This window comes from Falco naumanni, chromosome 11, assembly GCF_017639655.2.
Source record: "Falco naumanni isolate bFalNau1 chromosome 11, bFalNau1.pat, whole genome shotgun sequence".
NCBI classification, from domain to species: Eukaryota; Metazoa; Chordata; class Aves; order Falconiformes; family Falconidae; genus Falco; species Falco naumanni.
In genome coordinates, this window is record NC_054064.1 from 22,140,140 (window position 1) to 22,161,584 (window position 21,445).

A 21,445-nucleotide genomic window follows, 5' to 3' on the forward strand; every position below is an offset into this window, starting at 1 on the left:
CTGTACTTGTGAAATGCCTGTGTGTTTCTACTGTAGACATAACTCCCTCCTCTCCTTATCTTTGAACATGCACTAATTGCTTACCCATTCAAAGACATGACTTCCAGACTCCACAGCAATGAACTGCAAAAGATGCACATTAGTGTTCTGCTAGACAGTCCTGCAAGGTCTCCCAAGGTAAGCTGCCAGCTGTCCAGCTTACCAAAGCTCGGTACTGTGGTACTGAGTGAAGTTGTTTGCATTATTAGGTATAACAGGGTTTTAGAGGGGGGCATCCACACTCATCTGAGCAAAGGTTGCAGCAACAAAGTGTATGCTGAATGGCTTCTTAAGTAGCCAAAAGACTTGTTTTGATCCTTAGAAGAAACTGATGCCATGAAAGAGATGTGAGGAAGTTCCCTGGAATGATTATGCTCTCGAGTGTTTGCTTCTTTTCTTTGTGACTATCCACTTGGTAAACATGCTTATAGGCAAATCTTGCATTCCCTTAAAATATAAGAAAAGGATTGATTGGCATGCTTTTTGGAGAAGAGCAGAGTTAACCATGATCTCATCTGTTTCAAGCACAGGTGTTTTCCACATACATTAGTGTTTCTGTTGTTTAAACATACTCTGTTCTTAAATACGTGTGAAGGTAGGATTTAGATGATAGATCAAGTACCTGGCATTAATCCAAGGTCTAATTCTAAATCTTCTGTAGTATGGATATGGTAGATAAATTTCTCAATGGCCAATTTTAAAAACTGTTCACTCAAACCTGATATAGCCCATTCAGCCTCTCCTTAATAGGAAACCTAATAACTTTTCCTGATGTGGTGCATAAAGTTCTGGTATTTTGTTTTCTCTTTATTGCCAGATGCAAGCATGTTCATGTATTTACAGTCAATAAAATTATCAGTGCTATACACAGATTTAGATTATAATTTCAACCTTTCTGTCTGGGGTGTCTGATTTAGGCCACTGCTGTGTTTTTGCATCCTTTGGTCACATACTGACTGTGATCAGTTGCAGTATTTCTGCTTTCAAGCCACTTCTTAGAAGTAGGACGATCTGTTCCTTCATACTTTTTCATTCATACTATGTAGAAGTTATGTGTCAAACTAGGCTGCACTTTAGGAGCAGTGTGAGTCATGTACATCCACAGGAAATACAGAAGGTAATCCCCAAACCCCTTTTTCCATAATGCATTTTTGTCTCTGATACCGGGTTCACGCTCTTTGTTTTTGTGTAAATTCCAAGAGAGGTGGTTATGTATTAGGATTTATCATCAAGGACCAGTAGTTTCAAAGAGGTGTGGTATTACCTGTGCATGAAAGAATGTGACCTGTCCAAACCATCAAATCTAGAGACTCTGTAGGAAGAAAGAAGTATTTGCCTTAGTCCTGTTGCCACATATGATTAGTGAATGTTTGTATTTGCCCAGAGTGCCAGGTTTTATGGCTTGTCCTGTTATCTAGACTTTTCTCTTTCTTGAAGTGTCTTAACAGCCCGTTTCTGCCATGAGCAAACCAGTTAGTGATCACGTGTTGGTCTTTTTTCCCCTGTATTTTTGTAATACTTGCATGAGATAAAATACATCTCTGCCCTAAAGCCACTGCAGCTATTCTGTGTAGCAGACTGTAGGCTAGATTAGCACTTGTGGCAAGATGTGCCACCTATTGATGCTAGGGATTTATTTTTCTTTAGCACACGTTGATTCTCTCAGGATTTTTCCCATAAGAGCGAACATGCAAATATAAAGAATAAATAAGATTTTTCACTAAATATCTTGACACATTTTACTGGATTTAGATTTCACTTCCCACAGTTTCTGTTTCATGCTTACTTTCCATCATCTAAGAGCAATCACAGTGGCAGTATAAAAATAACTTCTAAATTGAATTTTTCAAGATCCTCCTCTTCTATCTCTTACTGCTTCCCACTTCTCTTCTGATTTTATGTTTCCTTCTAGTTTTCTCCCTGAAAATTAAGATCTCCTGACGTTTTACGTTACCAACTGTCAGGCGTGATGCCATATATGCTGATATGCCACTGTGTTAGCTTGCTTTGGCACTGTTGGCAGCACTTTGCTATCATGCTCAATTGAGACAGAAAGGACCATTTCTTACTGGAAGATTAATTAATGAAAAATGACTTTTTTGGTAATAAATAGGATTGTTTTGAAAGAAATTAAACATACAAAGAATTTTGTGTTACAACAGATTAGCCCTTAATTTTATAAAAGTTTAAGTGTCAAATATAAATGAACTAAACAGTGAGGCCAAATAATCTTGTGAAATTACAGCCTCAAATTGCCACACATGATTTGAGCACAAATTCGATCAATTGCGAATTTTTTAAAATTGTTTCCCCCCCCCCAACATCACTGGTTTTGAACAAAAGTGAATGACAGCTCAGGCATCTGTAAACTATCTCTGGAAGGCGAGTAGTAACCAAATTACTTGCATCCCTCTGTGAAAAGGAGAGGCAAAGTCAGGATGATTGTAATGGAGTCTTTTTCCTGACCCGTTCTCTTCTTCCACCCTGGAAAAGAGGAGGAAGCAGAACATCTTCTGTGCTGACCTATGGAGCCTTCATAGTAAAACAGTTCTCTTCAGAAGAATTTATATTGCTTATATCTGTTAAAATGAATACTGAAAGTGGTATGTCTAACTGATGTATTATACTGGTAGAACTTAGCATGCTGGACATTTTGAAGCATTTTCCAAACTGACTGTATGCAAGTACTTGAAAACTGAGGCCTGGAAGATACTCTGTCATGGAGTTCAATTTCTGACATCGGTATCATCACTTGATAGGAAAATGAGAAAGATAAATCAGCAAAAAGTGTGGATTTCTCATGGAAGTTTTACTTCTATGTGATTAAAATACAACATAACTTCTCAGGGTAATTCTGGTTTTTTTTAGCTAAAAAGACTCACTAGTATTAGATACTTTTAATTTTCCAATGTATAAATAGCTATGAACAGCTAATAGAAAAACAGTTCAGATGAGACTCTTGGTCAGAACCGTGAGTAGCAGATGAGACTAACCCTAGGAAAATGGGTTGAAATATTCTGAGAGCTGATCAGAGAAAGAGTTGGGAACAAAGCATTTAGAAAAAACTGTGTGAAGCCATATTATGCTTAGGCATTCAGGCAAAAAAAAAAATAATTGATCAAAGTCAGTAAGGCCATTGCAGTATCATGATTATGAAGACTATGCTATTATTGTCAAATTTGCAGAGGTACTGTGAGTTATTCTTGCTCTTTATTTAGAAAACTTAAATGTACAAAGTTTATTGATACACTGTTTTATTACACCTGCTGGCTCAAGTTTATGACTTGCTCCAGGTAAAGCATACAGTTGGGCAATACTTCATGCATCTTTTTTTGTCAAGAGTTTTGAGTTTCCATGCTTTAGTTTTTGTAGTTTGATATAAAAGACTGAGATACATGCTCATCCAGTTGAGGAGGTTTATATGCAGGAGAGAAGAATCAAAACTCTCTCTTTTGTAGACTTGACAACTAGCACATCGCTTTGTACATATACATATATGAGAAGTTCATAGCACTGAAGCAAAAGTTTTGAGAGAACAGTTTTGAACTCTTAATTTAAAATACCTGTGTGTGCATGTATGCATATTATAGTGTGTATATATATGTTGAAATGTGCATGTATATATATTATAATGTGCAGCTATGTAATCTATAACTTATAATTTATATTCAAAATGTAGTGTAGTTCAGTGGACTTGATTTTTTTTTTCAGAAAGTAAATTAGAAAAAACTAAAAAAATCTTTCTTGATGTTGAAAGGCTCCTGTCAGCCTAATTTCTATTTAAATCTAACTAGTTTAAAAATACGTCTTTATTCTGTTTTCCCCTTCTTATTTTTTTAGTAAACGTTCCTAAGGCTCAAAATTATTTTGATAATTTTTCTTACTTTTTTTTAATTCTTTGATATTTGGAAAGGTCTTTTTTCTGCAATCGACAAGGAGGGTGTTTGGGTATGCAAGGGAATGCTGATGCTGTCTAGACAGAAAACATTTTCAAATATACACAGTCCTTGACAGAACAGACAAGCCTTTTTTTTTTTTCTTTTTTTTTTCCCCTTTTCTGCAAACTTTCAGTTTATAATAATTGTAGCTGTTACTTGCAGCTTTGAGTATTTAATTTTGGGATTTGAGATACTGGGTGGTTGGGTTTTTTTCCACATTTGCAGCATCCCTGTGAAGAGATAAGTGTTCAAGATATTGATGAGTATTTTGTTCTGTGTACAGTGGTTTCATATCTAGAACTACAGCTAAGAAACCCCTTTACGTAGGTGGTATCCATAAATCAAGGTGTTGTGTCAGCTAACAGGCTCCCAGAAGAGCAGAAGCCATCTCAAATTCACACAGACCATGGCTAGCTATACAGGGTGTGTTTGCCAGTCAGGACTCCGCAAATGGTAGAAAGCAGAAAGGAAACGAGTGGAAAGGTTCCTTCTGCACACTGCGGTGGAGTTGCTGAGCCCACCCTGAGCTCTAATGGTTGCATTGGACTATAATGGCAGTATATTTCATGGTTTAAGTACAAATTCGTCATTGCCATAATGGTCCAAAAACTCTAAAAATCATGTAAGTAAACGAGCTTTTCCAGTATACCAGTTTCAGTAATTCAGAGCTTGCTGACTTAATTTTTCTTAAAGTACGTTAAACAGTTCTAGATGGGCTGTCACTGTGGTCTTCTGAAATACTGCCATGTTTCTTTCATTCTCTGCTTTTAGATTTCTTATGCAGTAAGACTTTCATTACTTCCTCATACTCTGTTCATTACAAATGTCTGGGTATTCAGGCTCTTATTTGGAGATTAAAAGCATTTCAAACTGCAACAAATTCAGAAATGGAGAAGGGAAGAGATGTGCATTTATTGTCCTCTCCCTTACGACAGCCTGTTGGCTCCCAGTGCAGTGACTGAGCATGTAGTTTTTGGCTGTTACCTGACAGTCGGTCTGCAGGTAAATTAACCCAGCAAGCATTAATCATTTTTTACTGGAATGGGTATAAGGTAGTGATTTGAACCTGGAAAATAATGTCTTGGACACAGTTTTTATCTGAAAGTTATTCTGCTTTAACTTTAGAGAAAGGCCTTGTTTTTGTAGGGGCTTCCCCCTCCCTTCTTGTCTTGTCATATTACTCAAATTCCTATATTCAGAACTCTTCAAAAAGACTGAGGAATGGCTGATGGAACCTTGAATGATACTTTGAAAATGTAGCACATGCTGTGCAGTTCCAGTAGATGAAAGCACTATGGTTGAAGGGTTTAAAACATGCTTTCATATTAATTTACTATCATTTAAATATCCTTTTAAGAGACTGCTTATGGATTCTGATATGGATTCAGTTGCAACTACAGTTTATTCAAAGTTTAAAGGGATGTGATGCATTTTCTTTGTGAAGTATTCTTTTTTTGTTCACACTAGTTCTTTGGCTTTTTTGAAACCAGTAGTACACACCACTGTGCTGGCAAATGCACAAATGTTTGTGATGTTGAACTTCTACCACAGCTAACACTGATCTGCACTTGCAGCAAAAATGGGAAATGCTGAATAATACCTCTTGGCCTTTTGCAATGGTCATATTTGAATTATGTTGGCAGGATTGAGTAAAGAAGCTTGTATTGTTAGCAGCGCTGAACCTGCTCTGTAAATGCATAAGACTTCTTTTCCGTGGGGATTTCAATCCAGCTTTCACCAGCACTTTGTTTGCCTGAAACTAAATTTAAAGGTTTTCTTAGGTTTCTGCTGCTAAATTTGTGTTTTGGTCGAGGAAGAAAATTCACAGTGTTACACTGATTTCTGTTTTCTATGAATTTACTCTGTCAGTCAACTTTGTAAGAAATATATTCAATTAAAGTCTTAAAATGCACTTTTTCTTCATCTTAAGCAAAATAACCTCCTAGATATGATACTTTTAAAGGTAATGTACCTGAAACTTACATTCCAGCAATTTAACTTGGTAAATGTTGTACTAACTTTGATAAATGTTAACTTCCTTTCTTCCCAGGCTTCCAAAGGATGAGTTGGAAACGGAACCACTAAAATATGCCGAACAACTTCCTGTAGCTCAGATAATACACCAGGTATGTCTTTCTGATGTAAATATTTTCTTTGAGATTAAACAAGGTCTGTAATACTTAAACTGCTTTTCTAGGTGACACAGAATCAATGTCCTCATGCTGGAAGTATGTAAAAGCAACATGTTCTTGTTCAGATGACAACTATTAAATTATAAAAGTCTTATTCAGAGCATGGCAAGGAAAAGATGCTTGCTGTATGACACAGTTAACACTTTGGAGGTTGCTGTTAAAATTGTTGTGTCTGTTGATATAAAAGAAAAAAAAGTACATTAACTACTTCAAATTTGCATCTTGACCTAAATCATATTCCCTTTCCTGAAAAAGCAGCCAAAGTATAGAATCATTATTGTGGAATAATTGTCATGGTGAGTTGAGTTGGGAAAACAATCTCCCCTCCTAATTCAGTTCTGAATTATCACTGTTTCTATTTGTAACTATAGCAGTGTCATCATACTTTCTGCTTTGCACAGGTTTTTTTGTTTCCTTTTTGTTTTGCACAATAAAAAAACCCAGAGGTCGAGATTTCACCTAGATTGTGCTTTCTGACTGTGTCCTTATTTATAATCAATACTCTTCCATTGATTTAGGTAAACAAATGAGGGATGATGTGGACATCTGAGCTGAGATTGAATAGAAGGCTACAGTTTTTATTATAGCGTGCCCCTCCTCCCCCCTTTTTTTTTATCCCTTCTAATTTATGGCAAGGAGGAGGAAGAAATCTTTCCTGTGCAGAAGATTCTGTACTCCCTTCTTGCTCGTTTTTAAAAGTTCAAGGTCTGATTCTCAGTCTGACCTGCTGGTAGATTAGATGCCCAGTCTATATTCATGTGCCTTCTTATTCTTTGCCGTTAGCCACAGTGGCTCTGCCTATTTCATGGAAACACTCGTGGCCAAATAATATACATAAAACTTGTGATATACTGTAAAAAATTAGTATTGAGACTTAGCATCTCTCTGCTTGGTGATGATTTAGAGAAAGCACAAACACCTACTCTGTTGCAGTCATTTGGAATTTTCTATTAGAAAAAATATTTTTAAACTTTGTAGACGTGAGACTTGCTTCAGGGAGAGGTAACTACATTTTTCCTAAGTCATGACTGAATAGATCAGATAACTGTTTTCCTAATGGTACCTTGCCAGTGTGGAATCTTCCAGGTAATCAGGTATGGTCTGAAAAATTGACCTGAAATTTGGGGAAGATAACAACATTTCATCACGGAAGATAAAATGGTACAGTCCATTCACTGCCTTGAGATAAAGAAAGCTTACAGCCTGAAAACTGAGACTTTTTGTGTTGATCAGAGTAGCGATGAGCCAGATAGGCAACGTTAGATAAAGCTGTGGTATCAGACTCTTTTTGAATGCTTAAAGATCAACAGGAACAAATTAAAGTCCACTTCATGTCAAAGTGGCTTACAAAATCCTATTAGTATTAATTATTACTGTAGATCTTTCTGAATACCTTTGTCAATCAGTGTTTTTAAGCAGTTCGTTCGCACGCTGCAGGCAGAGTTGGTTTTACCTTAAAGGAAACATAAGCTTTATTTTAGAACTTTAAAGTGTACAAGTCTTTTCTGCAAGATGTAAACACGAGGGATTTTAAAACTTTTGGTTGAAATCTGCACCTCCAGGAAGAATCTCTGATGTGTTCAGAACATGGAAGATTGGAAATCAGGACCAGTTTGTATGTCAGGAACTCCCTGGTGTTGTCAGAGCTTCAAATGACCCAACAGCCTGCAAATGTCACATTTAAAATTCTGTCTTCATGCCTGCCTCTCAGCATAAATGAATTAAACAGCAGAGCAGGCAGCCAGTCAATATGTTCTTAACAGTGAGAGTGAGCAATGAAACAGTTTGGGGGTTGTTTGGAATCAGTAAATAGAAAGTGCATGGAATGGCTCACCTAGAGGAAAATCTCAAATAGGAAACGGAATTAACCTTTAAGATGGTCGACCAGACGAAATGTCATAGTAGTATTTTTACAACATTAGGTGGGTAATAACCACAGAGGGTTCATTTGGCTACTGTATGTTATACTGCAATAGAATCTTGCACTGTGGAAAGGCAAGAATCTGTTTTTATGTGCTCTGATCTGTTTGCTAAACATATTTACCAGTAGTATAGAGCTGCACAAGGCAGCAAACCAGACCCAACAGAACTGCAAATGTTTTTGATGTAAAGAAACAGAATAAAATGACCACTGTAGCTGTAGTGTCAGGGAGTTGGGCGTTATGCCCTGGTGATGTATGATGGCGATGCCCTTTCTGAGCCTTTAGGAGCTGTCGCCGGTTAAGTGTTCTCTGCATCAGTGTCCTGGTGAATGAGTACTGCAGAGATCATAATGTATCATTTCTGAGGGACCTGTGACAACTGGGACGCAGTGCAAGGGCCATAGTAAGTTTTACGAGCAAGTGTTTTTTGCGTTAAGAAAAAAGAAAGAAATTACAAGAAATAAAAAATGAGTAAAACTAGTGAATAGTATTTGTGGTGTTACGATCCTCTATCCAAACGGGTAATCCCTGTGGTTTAGCGTGGGCCTTTGTTGTTGGTTCTGTATCATACGTAAGATTTCTTTCGTGTTAACCCATGTTTTGTTTACCTCTAGGCAGAAATAAAGGCATCAGTATTTTATATTTATAGCATGAATATACATCAAAATTTCACAATCATAGACGGGTGTCCTAAATCAGTATAATGCCAAAGTACATTTTAGTTACAGTTAGTAACCAACATGGCCACTAATTCTATCCAAATTTCACTGTAAATTTATTCTCCTGAACACTACTAAAAGTCTGCAAGCTTTCCTTGGGCATTTATATGTGATTTCTAATGTTCTCTTGAGTGCTTAATCTCTGGTACTTTAGAAAATATTATACTAATGACCAGAAATAACCTTTTGATTTCTAATCTGATTATTCCACAAGAAAATTTCAGATTTGTTACATCTAAACTGTTTAATGAAAGGAGGCGCAGAATCTGATTTTGGGATTGATCTTAAACTTTATAGCACTAGGAACTATTTATTATTATAGTAGTATAAAAACAAAAGCGTAACAACCCTATAAAGTTCACAGTTCTAACTCTCAGAAATGTGTTACATCTAATGCATTAGACCATGGTTAATTAAAAAGACAAATGTGAAGAAATTAAATAGCAGAATGAAAACAAATGCTATCATTTAAGCCACTAGTTTTTAGACACAAATTAAAATCAGACATTTGTAAGTAAAGTAGCTTTCTCAGTTTTCAAAAACAAAAAGGAAAAATGGGTGCTTTTAATTGAAATAAACTGTTACTGCTTGGTAAAAGAATGCATTTCGTAATATAAACTTGGGAAAAATTGGCAAAAGTTAAGCTTTCAGAGGAACACCCACATAAGACAGCTTTTCTAATGAGGTTCTTTGTGCACAGCCATGCATACCATGCAGCTATTTGGAATCAAGTTTATGAATAGTAAGGCCAAAAAAAGGGAAGGGGGCAGAAAAGGGAAAAACTACTTTAATTCTGCACTTATCTTTAGTTGAAACAGGTCTGGTGAAAGAACAGGGGAAACTGTGTTTGAGAAGATTTTCTTTTATCATAAAGGATATTCATTGCTGGCCTTCCAATTCAGCAAGGTATTTTAATAAAAGTACCTTAGTGCCATTGCTTATGTTCTGAATGTCATGATGCGTTAACGTATTTTAACTAAAACTGGGATTTAGGATACTGAAGAGATTTAAGTTGTTACAGGTGTTTTACTGGTGGAAGAATGTTTTATTGACAAGAGGCACATTTCAGTGGATAAATGCCAAATCTCCTGATGTTGTTATAATTGAAAACAAAATGAAACAGCAAATTCAGACCACAGTGAAGTTGCATACTTACTTTAGTCCATTGTAAAATATTAAGCAGATAAATTAATATGCTATTAAAACAGGATGGTATTGCAGAAAACTAAGATCCAGCCCATAGTGGCGATTGCACGCACAATTGACTTAAAATTTGACATGAATTACAGATGCACATTTACTTATAAATAAGAGCTCCTAGGTATTTTCTCCTGTAGAGGAATGTATGAGGGGATGTTAGATGTAATTTCTAATTAAATTAGATTGCGTTTCCTTTTGGAGGTGTGTGTTAAGTTTTCGGGGTTTTTTTTAGAGTTTTTAACCAGTGCCTTTCTGTAGCCTCCCTGTAGATGCCTCAGTGGAAAATACCTTCTGTAATCACAGGAGATTACTGGGCAGATCATGCTAACCCTGTTGAGTAGTATGCGTGTTTATTCCTGATTCTAGTTGAGCAACCCGCGTGAGCACCGTTAGCTTTGCTGAGTCTCTTCAGAGGATGTTAGGGAGTTGCCACATCCAGTCTAGTTTGAGGCTGTTGACTGCAGTCCACAATAAGGGAAATTAAGTAAGAAATTGAAGAAAGATGATGAGAAGGGGATCTCCAGAGTTATAACATGACTGTAGAGCTGCAATTCTGTATTAAGTCTTGCAAGAAGCTTTTTGTTTCCATAACTTCTGTGCTTCTGTAACAAGTTTGCCCTCCTCATCCCCCCAACCCCCCCCCCCCCCCCAAAAAAAAAAAAAAATAAAAAAAAATCCTTTTGGTTAGAGGATTAGTTTTTATTCATTCTTGAGGCCTCATTCTCATATAGTAGAGGGGTGTTAGTTTATGCATTTGTTGATGTTATTCCTGTTTCACACTGATTTAATTGAGAGAGGTTTTCTTCAGCAGCGTGTGGCAGAAATTGTTGAAACAGTATTAAGAAAATAGAACACTATGTTGTATAGATTTTTTTGAAGTATTATTTGATTATCTATAATACAACAGTTTTAGCTCTCAGACTTAAATGTTTTCACAAACGTTAAATTAAAGTGATTTTATGTGGCTTGTGATCTGTGAATTGCTGGATATGAAAATTAACCCATCACGTGCTGATACAGTCTTGAAAGTATAGCTTGAACATTCAGGGATCACAGTGGTGCCTTGCCCATTGGCCTGTAGCTGCCCTTTGGCAGTTGTTATGTTTCAAGAGGTCCTCTCATGCTGGCTACACCTGTGCTGGTGGTGGAGTCTTGGTTCCTATTTATGTTTTATAAAAACTAGTAGTGGTGTTCAGAACTTCGGCCAAGTATGTGGGGTGTTTAATAGCACAGCAGTTACCCAGATTTTGATATTTTTGGTGCAGACAGTAATTTTGGTTTATGGATAATAACTTATTAAAAGTTTTTAAAGTGCTTTGATACTTGATAGACTTTACTGTGTCTTTACAGGCTAAGAGGTTCAAAACCAACTTGTGATACTTAGACGTGTCAGGTTGGATGTGTAAAGTTTTAGACACAGCTATTTATACATTCCATGAAAATCCATTCCTGTAGCTGTGTTTGAAAATAACTTTAAAGCATAGCTTGCTTTTTAAAACTCTGATCATGGTATTCAGCTAGATGATGTCAGAGATAAAATATGACCTTTCATCAAAAGGTCCAAATTTTGCTGTACGTGTTAGCCCAGACACACATCTTTTCTGGATTGTTTTTCTTTGTCAGAACTGATTTTTTTCAGGATGATTAAAAATTGAAATATTCGTACCAAAGATTAGAAAGTACTCTCATTTTGTAATTTAGTTTTATTTTAACAAAATACGTTATGTGGCTACTCAACAAAAAGCTTTGTGTCGTGTTCACCTTGCACTAGGACCCCTGCCTGGTCAGGCTTTACTTTTGCAATTCTGATCAAAATACTGAAGACAGTGTCGTCCCCTTACCATTGTCACTTTTTGTGGCCACTTTGGGGTATATGGAGAACAGCAGCCCGTTCTGGCAGAGTTCATGTCTGTCTGTTCCAGACTAGAGGTGAGAAAAGCTGTTTCTGGTGCGTGCCGTGGGAATCTGTCGACATCCTCTTCCTCACAAGCTGACCTGAAGTCCTTTCTGGGGCTCAGGCATTCTGACTATTTTCATGTGCAGAACTAAATCCAGGTGTGCTGTACACATTTTGCTGGTCTGGGTTTTCTTCGTCTAGGGCACTTGGGATCTATAGTAGTTAGAAATTAATACGTTTTACTAAGATTCTTTTTTTCAATTCCTTTTCTGTATTAAAAATAGGTTTGTGAATTGTGTAACCTGGAGGTGGTTTGCTTGCATTTTAGCACTCTTAATGAAGTGGGCTCAAGTGGAATCATGACTGGATGTTATCCAGGAAATAAGAACTTGCTTCTTTCCTTAAATTATATACAGCATGTGGGTTTAATTTCTCTTACTGTTGCAAGAGGTTATTTAATTTTTTTTTTTTTTACTTCATTTAAATTGAATGCTACCTAGTAGAAAACTCAGTGCTCAAAAGGAGCAGAAAAAAACTTTCTGTGACAAGCTATTACTGCACGGTTTTGCCAACCACCAAATATGTCATAGAGCAGCAGAGATATTCCTGCCAGCGCTCTGCCATTTGGTGCATATAGGTGCTTTGAAGTTCATTCTATAGTATTACTTCTAAAATTAAGGTTGATTTAAAAAATCACGAGTAGCAGAGTCTGGCTGTGTGAGTCACGTAATGTATGTAATGTGTACTTTTAAATCTGGAGAATTAATGTTTAATTATTTTGATAGTACTGTTTTCTATAAATAATAAATTAAGACTGGAATAGTTGTCTGTTTCTCTGACTAACTCCCAAGAAATCACCAAACATAATCTTGACCTGGTTTTAGATGGTACTTATCTTTTGGTGGCAAAACATTAAACCAGAAACATTTTCAGGCATTTTTTCATCTAGTGAGCTACTGCAGAGTCAGTGGTGGTATTCAGGGTGTTCATATGTAAGCCAGTAGTCTGCACAATGTTGTGTCTCTCTCTCTTTTTTTTTTTTTTTCTTATTCAGAAATGAAGTAGCATGTTAGCCTAATGAAATCTAATAAGCAAAGTTGTAGCATTCCTGAATAGCACGTATTTCTGTGTGTAGCATACAGTATTTTTGTAAAAGATTTAAACTGTAATTTTTTTGATTTGCTGTTGTTTTTCTCATTAGTTCTTTCCAATCACAGAATACAATGATGTGGAGTTAGTGTAAATTACTGATGATCTGTTTTTACAGACAAGGCACAGCTGCTTTTGTTTTGCTGTGGTTTTCATCTGAGCATGAGGGAAACCCTCTGGAAGCAGAGACCTAGTAAAGCAGTCTTTGTTCTTCCATCTTCTCATTAAAGGACTGTTGTGGGTGATCACTTTCTGCTTATCTAGGGTCATTATTTTACTGTTTCTCAACCACAGGGAAAGTTCTGCTTCTTTATCTCTTTGTTAAGATGAAATATTAGATGAAAGCTCTTCTCTTAGTCTTCAAGACAAAGTAAGTACCTTAGAATTATTTTTCTTTCAAATGCTGCCTCCCAAATCTTAAAAAATTTAGCAGTAGTTATGAGAAAATTCATTTCTGTAAGGATAGACCACCAAAATATTCATGCATAGGGAGCTCCTTCGTCTGCACGCAACACTGCTCAGCAGAGCCAGAAAAGAAGCGCGAGTGTTTTTGTTGCTGACCAAGCATTACAGGGGAACTGAATGTGGTATTAAATTCTTCACATTACAGCTGAATACAATGGATTGAATAACTAAAAGCATTGAAAGGTATCTTGCATGAGGAACCTGAACAGTCAGCTGTAGGGTTCTTGTTTTTAACGATTTCCTACTAGAAATACCACACTGAACATTTTCTGTAAGCCAGGAAGGGGAACCTTTGCCTGTTCCAGCTGCCCTGAGACATTGGAGATGGGTGGTAGCTTTTTGTTGCCGCAAATGTTGCGTGCATGGTCCATCATTTCTTCACTGTTTATGCGTGAAAAAATATAACTTTACCTCCTTCCTTGCGTTTTTTAAAAAAATGAAACCAAAGTATATTTTAAAAACAATAAAATTATCTCCTCTTTTTTTCCTATTACACAGCTCTGTTAAGAACAGATAGTTGAGCAGTTACTGTCAAAATGTTCTGTTTGGTGTGCGTGCACGTTATTAGCTTGTCTGGGCATCCATAGGGTCCAGTCTCTGCTGTCATGTCTTGGAATGTAAATTTACTGCTTCTTCACAGAAGTGGCACCCAGCAAGATGATAGTAACCCCTAGATCATACTCTCTTTCAAAAATAGTAACTTCTTCAGAGAGATGCAACAGAAATGGATGCAACTGGTGTAGTGTTTTCAGAATGACTATTCTAGTACAGGTCCTGCAGTTTGGACAAAGGAGTATAGCACCAAACTTCAGGTTTTCTGAGGTCGTGTCTCTTTTCTCTTTCCCTGACCTATGAAAACCCTCATATTTAAAGATCGCCATAGTATCTTCCTTATTCTTCGGCACAGGATGGGAGATCAGTTTGACAGGCAGCTTGGAGTAATTTAACTAGGGGCTGCCCCTCAAGACGCCACACTCTGCTCTCACCCATTCCTGTTAAGAGTCCTGTGCTCATTAAGTGCAGCAATGAGCTGAAAAATACTGCTTTAGAAAAAAAAAAAAAAAGGCATTTTTCAGCCTGGCTGGGTGTATGACTACAGAATTTCTGAAGCCAGCTAGAATAGGTAGTATCAGCCAAAGTTGATAAAGTGTATGTATAGTCCCAGAAAATGTTTATCTTTCTCATGAGCACGTAAGAGTATAAATACTTGTTACTCTGGAAGGTTGAAATGGAAATAAATTTAAGGCTTTTGTGCGTATCATGGGACTGTCCAGTTTGCCCTTGAGAATACTGGTAATACGAGGCATTATATGTGAATGTAGTGTCATCCATTTCGTGGATTATGAGACATCAGTTTCATACCCACCAGCATATAGCAGCTGTACTGTTACAAAATCCATGAAAAGGTACCCTGGCTCTGTAGTAGCTATCATTGTTACAGGTGCCAGGTTGAATCTGCAGCATCTTTGAGAGGTAATTCTTGTAATCGTTTCTTTTTAATAAACACTATCTGAAATGTAAAATGAAGGAAGAGGTCCGGGAAGTGACTGTAACATGTCAAGCTTTGTTGAGTGCTGTAGATCTTTGTGGTTTACTCATCTGAACTTCAAATAACTGCATTTGGAGGGTTGGTAGTAGCTATCTGAACATGAACTCTAAAAATTTTTAGATTTCTTATATTAAAAAAAAAAAAAAAGTGTTTTTTTCAGCTGAATCATCCCTGTGTGTGAAGATCCTGTATGCCCAAACCTTTCAATATGCCGTACTGATCTTTCTGTGTCTCTGTTTTGGCTTTGGACAGATTGTGCCATGATTCCCTTTTGTTGTGCTTTACAACCTGCTCACAACTGTGATTTTGTAGTTACTGTTTCTGTTGTGCTGTAGCTGTGTTCAGAGCTTTATAGAGAGATGAGTTCAAAAATGTTTACAGCTTAAAGTAAACCACGTACTGTGCTGGCAAAAAGCAAAACGAGGTTAACAGTAAGAGATTCTGATTTGTAGACTAAGACCATAAAGGACTGTTACATTAATCTCTTCTGACTTTCTGCACAAAGTACATAGATACTTTATTTATAATTTTGCCTTCTTTGTGGCTATATTGAAAATTAGGAAGGATGACTAGAAAAGAGAGTGAGTAGAGCTGGTAAATGTTTAATCAAAATACTGTAATTATGGGGGGAATATAAATGAGGAGGACAATTATGGCATATTAGTACCTATATGTGATTACAGAAAGTATGCACGATATTGCAGCTGTTCCTGAAGCAGCAATATGTACGTGTCCCTTGGGTCTCAGTTGCTAATGTCACGTGAATTGTTGCACAGTGCCATAGATAAAATATCAATAGCTGTCTCACTTTGTTTTGGGCAGCTGATACTAGAACTGCTGCTGCCACTGCAAATGTAAGGAGGTTATTTTAAAGTGAGATCTGTGATTTGAGACTCTTCGCTGTCCTTTGTGGTCATAATAAGCTTGGCTAATGTCAGAGCTTTTTTGCTAAAATTATCTCTCCAGCCATTTTCACTCTCAACATTCCAGCCCTCTATTAAGCTTATAATTCACTTTTTTCATTATTCTTTGCTTCCGTGAGATTTTTTTGTGATATACTGCTCTGCATTCATTTGCATTTGTCATTTATAAGCCTGGATTCTTACATGTTCTGAGTCTTTTTGGATTTGTCTGCACTGGGTCCCATTTATTTGCTGTTCCCTCAGATACTGGAACAGCGAATAGTATTTAGGTCACTGTGGTGAGTTGTCTCCAGTGGGGATAATTGAATAGGTTTTTCAGTGCATAATGGTATGCAAATAATATACCTTTGCCACACATGGGAATAGACTAAATATATGCACAAGCTTTCTGTGACCTTAATAGGTTTGTAGGCATCATAATACACCATGTGCTACTGTATTATAGTAGCTGATGTACGAATACTTTAAATGTGGTTCAGGGCAAAGAAATGTATGAAATAACTCATGAATTTTGTATGTGATCCACGCACCTTATTGCGTATGGAAGTGTATACAAGCAATATAGCTGATTTACTTTTGTAACATAAGCAGTAGGTTCTAATAATAGTCACCATTAATAAAGCAGAAGATTCTTAATGTCTTACACTTAGAATATACTAATTCATTACATTGGTAGAGTGTCTTCGTGCATGATGCGAGATGAAACTGAAAACTGGTAAAATGATTAATCCATTAGACTGTTTTTATGTTTATAATGTGTCACACATGAAATTAGTGTTTACAAAATTTTGCTTCTTTTTAGTTCATTTTTATTACAGGTTCTAGAGCAATTCAGGAAACAGATGCTGCATTTTAAAAAAAACTTTGCTTTAGTCAAGCTTTCTGTGCAAAAGAACACATTCTTCCTAAAACTTCATTTTACTTAAATTAACTTGTATTTCCACTGAGGATGGCTTAAATTAAGCACAAAGGGAGGCTTAGCGGTTTAGACTTCCATCAAATAAACTGCATAACTAAAAAGAGAAGATGCCAAGCCTTACACTCTTGTACTTGAAAGTATTGTTTCCCTGTCATGGGAACTCGAGATTAGAGAAATTATAAAGGCTTTGCATAAAAACAGGGAGTTAGAATTAATTTTTGCTTAAGCAGGGAAGTGTCAAAAGCCTATTATGGTAATTTTTCAATTTTGTCTTAACTGTTCACACATTTTAAAATAGTTGTACAGTTGAGTGGAGGCGTAATTGATGTGTTGTGGTTTCTTTTCTTATTTCCTTGGGCCATCATAAAACATAGCTTAGGTGCACTTAGGCTTGGAAGAAGTAGGTGTGCTAATTAAGTAGATGAAAATTTTCATATCATAGTGAGAAAATTTGCCTAATGGATTGGAATAGTATTCTGAGAATGGTTCCCCTATTCTTAATTACATCCAAGTACCAAATATCAATATTAGATGAAGACAACTAAACCACAGAAACCTTAGTGAGAAAGTGTAATTCCTAGCAGTAGAATTTTGGGTTGTGGAGACTATCATGTTCATTATTATTATAGTAAACAGTAGCAGTAAAAGTCCACATAAAAAAATGTTACTTAATTTTATTCATTGTCTTTTAATGTAAATTAAAAGCTGAAAATACCATGGAATGAAGAGCTACTGCTACGTTTATTTTGTTAATCTTTATTGAATTAAAACATTATAAATCTTGTCGATATCATAACAGCCTGTAAAGTGCTAGGGCAGTAATTTAAAATTTATGCTTGACCTAGAATAAATTTTTAAGACTTCCCTGATTAAAGGAACACTGATTTAGCAAAACCTTTTAATGGTAAATTAAATCACTTTTTCTTTTAGTAAATACAGTATTTAACAGAAGAAATACTGTTCCAGAGTGGCATTCATTTTAGTGATCAGTTTTGCAGTTCCATAGGAGGAGTCTTTGGTGGAACAAGTTTTGCATTCAGAATGAGGCTTACTAGCAAATGTGAAAGTAAGCAGTACTCCTGAGTGGTCGTTGATTAGTAAGACTTCTGTTTTTATATGCAGAGGAAGGGCTTCTTTCCTAGCTTGCAGCTAATTTTTCTGTAGAAGTCTCTTTGGGGCTATGAAGGAGCTGCCTTTGGCATCCCCAAATTATGCCTAACTTGTTTGGAATTTTTCTGGCTTTGTCTGCAGTAGAAACTGGTGAAAAGACAGGTCTGCTGTATTACAGGGATGAGGTGTATTCTGCTTTGTCAGTTTTCCTGACACTGCTGAATGGCTTCTGTCAAGATCCACTTTCAGTTTCTCTTAACGTGTACTTTAGAGTGGCCTGATTCTTCCTTAGCTGCTCTTTCCCCAAAAGCTGTGAACAGGAACTATCTCACTGAAAGTACAATAGTGTCATGCAGTTTTTGTGAGATGAGGCCTGGATATGAGGGTCAGCATCTATTCTGGCTGTTAAATTAGTTTTCCAGTTTACAGGTTTCTGATGTTTTGTATTTGTGTCCCTGGAATAATAATGCCAGGAGTAAGAAAGCCAAGTGTGTGATGGATGTGCATGTGGAGTGGGGGAGGAAAGGCAGGGTTGCTGTTAGATCCTTAGGTGAAGGGCAAAGTATTTCTTAGTTTTTATTCTTTATTTTATTGCTTGTTTCTGTGCTCACTGCAATCAGTATTAACATCAGTGTGTGTGTAAGCACGTGTAATTTGAGTGTAAGACTAAATGCTTGGCTTAGTTTGTGTTACCTGTCACTAAATATATGCAGGAGCAGGACCTTTCTGTATAAAGCAGATTACTGAAGTATGTTATAGTAGGTTGTCCAAGATGAAAGATTTAATTCCATTTTCTGGTGTCAGTTCAGTGTTCTGTAACGTTTTCATTTCTCACATAACCTTGAACAGTTTTTATTAATCATTACTTTTTTATTGTTTACACATGAAAGCTTCTCTGATAGACAGTATTTATTTAAATGTTTTTTCAGTCACTAGTAAAATTAGCAGTAACAGTTTTGCTAGGTTTTTTCTTCCATCTACTATATTTTTTCTGAGGTTATGCAGCATAAGAAGTAGCTGTTACCAATAAGCTCGCATTGATAAGGAAAAAACATAAATGTTATCAGTTTTAGCTTGACGGATTTTGCAATACTGTGATGGCAGATACCTTCCTGAACACTTTTCCTCAAGTGAAGGCAATGTTAGCTCTACATATATTCAAACATTTATCCCACTTAACCGTGTAAACTTAGTGAGGTGTTATTGGTGGTTTTTTGTGTTAATTATGTTTTGTTTACTCTTCAATAGCATGCTGTGTGGAGCATGGCAGTGTAACTCACAAGCTCTTGACAGGACTGATGAATGGCCAGAGATAGAGATATTGGCAGGCTGCTCTCTAGTGCTCTGTCTGGAATTGTTTTCCTAAATAATTCAGAGGGTTGAAATTTGATGGAATCATTTCCATTTCAAGAATGAATGGAAGGGGTAAATGAATGAAGACTCCAGTAATGGAGCAGTTGTGTTGGACAGACAAGACAGCATTCCGCATTGTCATTCCTGCTCACATTCTCTGTATGAGGTTGTGATTCAACTTTGTGCAAGTGATTACTTCTGTAATGACTGCTTTCTTACTCGGCTGTGGAGCCCTGCTGTAGCCAGCTCTGTCCTCCCCTCGGCATCCCTCCGGGGTGAGAGGCCCTGGATGTTGACAGCTGTCTCCTCTGGCTCAGTGTTTCTTGAGAAGTGTGACTCCGGTGGTGGGGCTCTTTGAACTAGTGAGTGTTTGCATATTTTCAGCAGGGAGTGCTTCACACGAAAGACTATCTACAAATACCTGACTGACAAACAGATGATGAGCAGTACTTACAGGGGACTGAGTGACAACGTGACATCACTAGGGCAGTAACCTGTGGATAGTTTAGATGGTAGGCAGGAAAGGTGCAACTGGTTTGCCACAAGGTAAGACCATCTGTGGTTTTATCTTTTTTAAAGACTTACCTTTTCGGAAAGATGTTGATACTGTACCTATTGCACGTGGTAGTCTGGGAGGGTGTGTACTCGGCTACGCTCATTCCTTCTTCCAGAAAGATGGTCTTTGTTGAGCCCCACATGGTATTTGACTGATGAACCTAGTGTCATGCAAATATCATGCAGGAACAGTGAACATTTACGATACCATAAAATTGCTTTTTTTGTTTTTTAATGGCTGCTGCCTACAAAAACTTTGCAGGAATGGATCTGCTCTCTGGGACTCCTTGTTCTTTGACACACCAAGCACAACTGAAATAGCTTTCTGCTCTAGGCGTAACTACATGCAACCACTAAATAAGTGTCTGTGTTACTGCTGTGTCCATGTTTTAGGATTTGTTTCTGAGGTTGTATAGCAGCTAGAGTAGCCAAAAGTATTAGGTTGATGTTTCAGAACAGTTTTTTCCTTTTCCTTTTTCTCCGCTCACACAGAGTGTATGTACAATGTAAACTTGAGTGAGAATACTTGTCTGGCATACCAGTGCAAAACTACTGAATACAAAATTGCCTTTAAAAGCTGGGTGGTAGTGGGGAACAAACCAATCTATCACCAGCTGTAACACACTGATTTCTCACTGAAAATGAAAATGTTTTGCAATAAACAGCCATATTTGATCTTGCTCATCTAAATGTGCAGGCAGCTTTTGCCTCAGCCCTGATTCTCCCTCCATCCATTTTTTCATGCCTGCCTCTTAAATCTAATGCTGTTTTGAGTTTTGCAAGCTGGAGCTAGAAAATGTGGAGCTCTGCTGCACACACGTATAATGTAGCACACAGCTCAGGGCAAAGGAGAACTTTTAAAATTATAGTTGTAGAGATTTAAGAAATGAGCAGTAAAAACTGTGTGAATAAGGAATATTTATTTGGATTTCAGTTTCTTAAAATGTTGCTGTTGAGAGATTTTATTAGATCTTTTACTCAATATGGCATATTGAATATAAGACTAATGTTGTCTAACATCTGTTGTTAATACAGCCTGTCACCTGGAAATAAATTAATAGATACACATGGGATATCCAGAAAAAAAAAGTGTGGTTAGAAGCGTTACTACTACCTTGAAAGGAATAGCATAATAATTTATGAACATCATGGTTACTCCATATAAACAGGAACAACTTCATTTGAATTCGAATGGTCAAAATTATACTTCATAATGGAAGTTCTAAGACATACAGTTAATTTTATAAGATTAAGAAAAAAAAACCTGCCTCAAAGCATATTGATTTAAAAGCATTTGAATGGACTCACCTTGTGGTGAGAGTTGTTCCAGAGAGACGCTATGGGAAATCCAAGTTAGATTTCCACGGAGGAGGTGGGAGTGCTGTGCTCCTTCGAAAGATTGGGCGTCGTGCTTAAAAGAATAGTACTCTGAGAATAGCTTGGCCCTATTTGCAGTTGTATTTTTGTGACTACGAAATATTTTTCTCCCTCTAGTAGCTCCTACACACCCTTTTA

General features: G+C 36.9%; 1 protein-coding gene across 2 annotated transcripts in view; it reads left to right on the forward strand.

Annotated features, from left to right (window-relative positions):
• PIGK (phosphatidylinositol glycan anchor biosynthesis class K) overlaps positions 1-21,445 on the forward strand; it is a 68,293-nt gene that overhangs the window by 39,243 nt on the left and 7,605 nt on the right. For both annotated transcript variants that reach the window (XM_040610842.1, XM_040610843.1), the window contains one exon: positions 6,028-6,103. In XM_040610842.1, the coding sequence (XP_040466776.1) occupies positions 6,028-6,103 (76 nt within the window). The remainder of the gene's footprint in view (positions 1-6,027; positions 6,104-21,445) is intronic.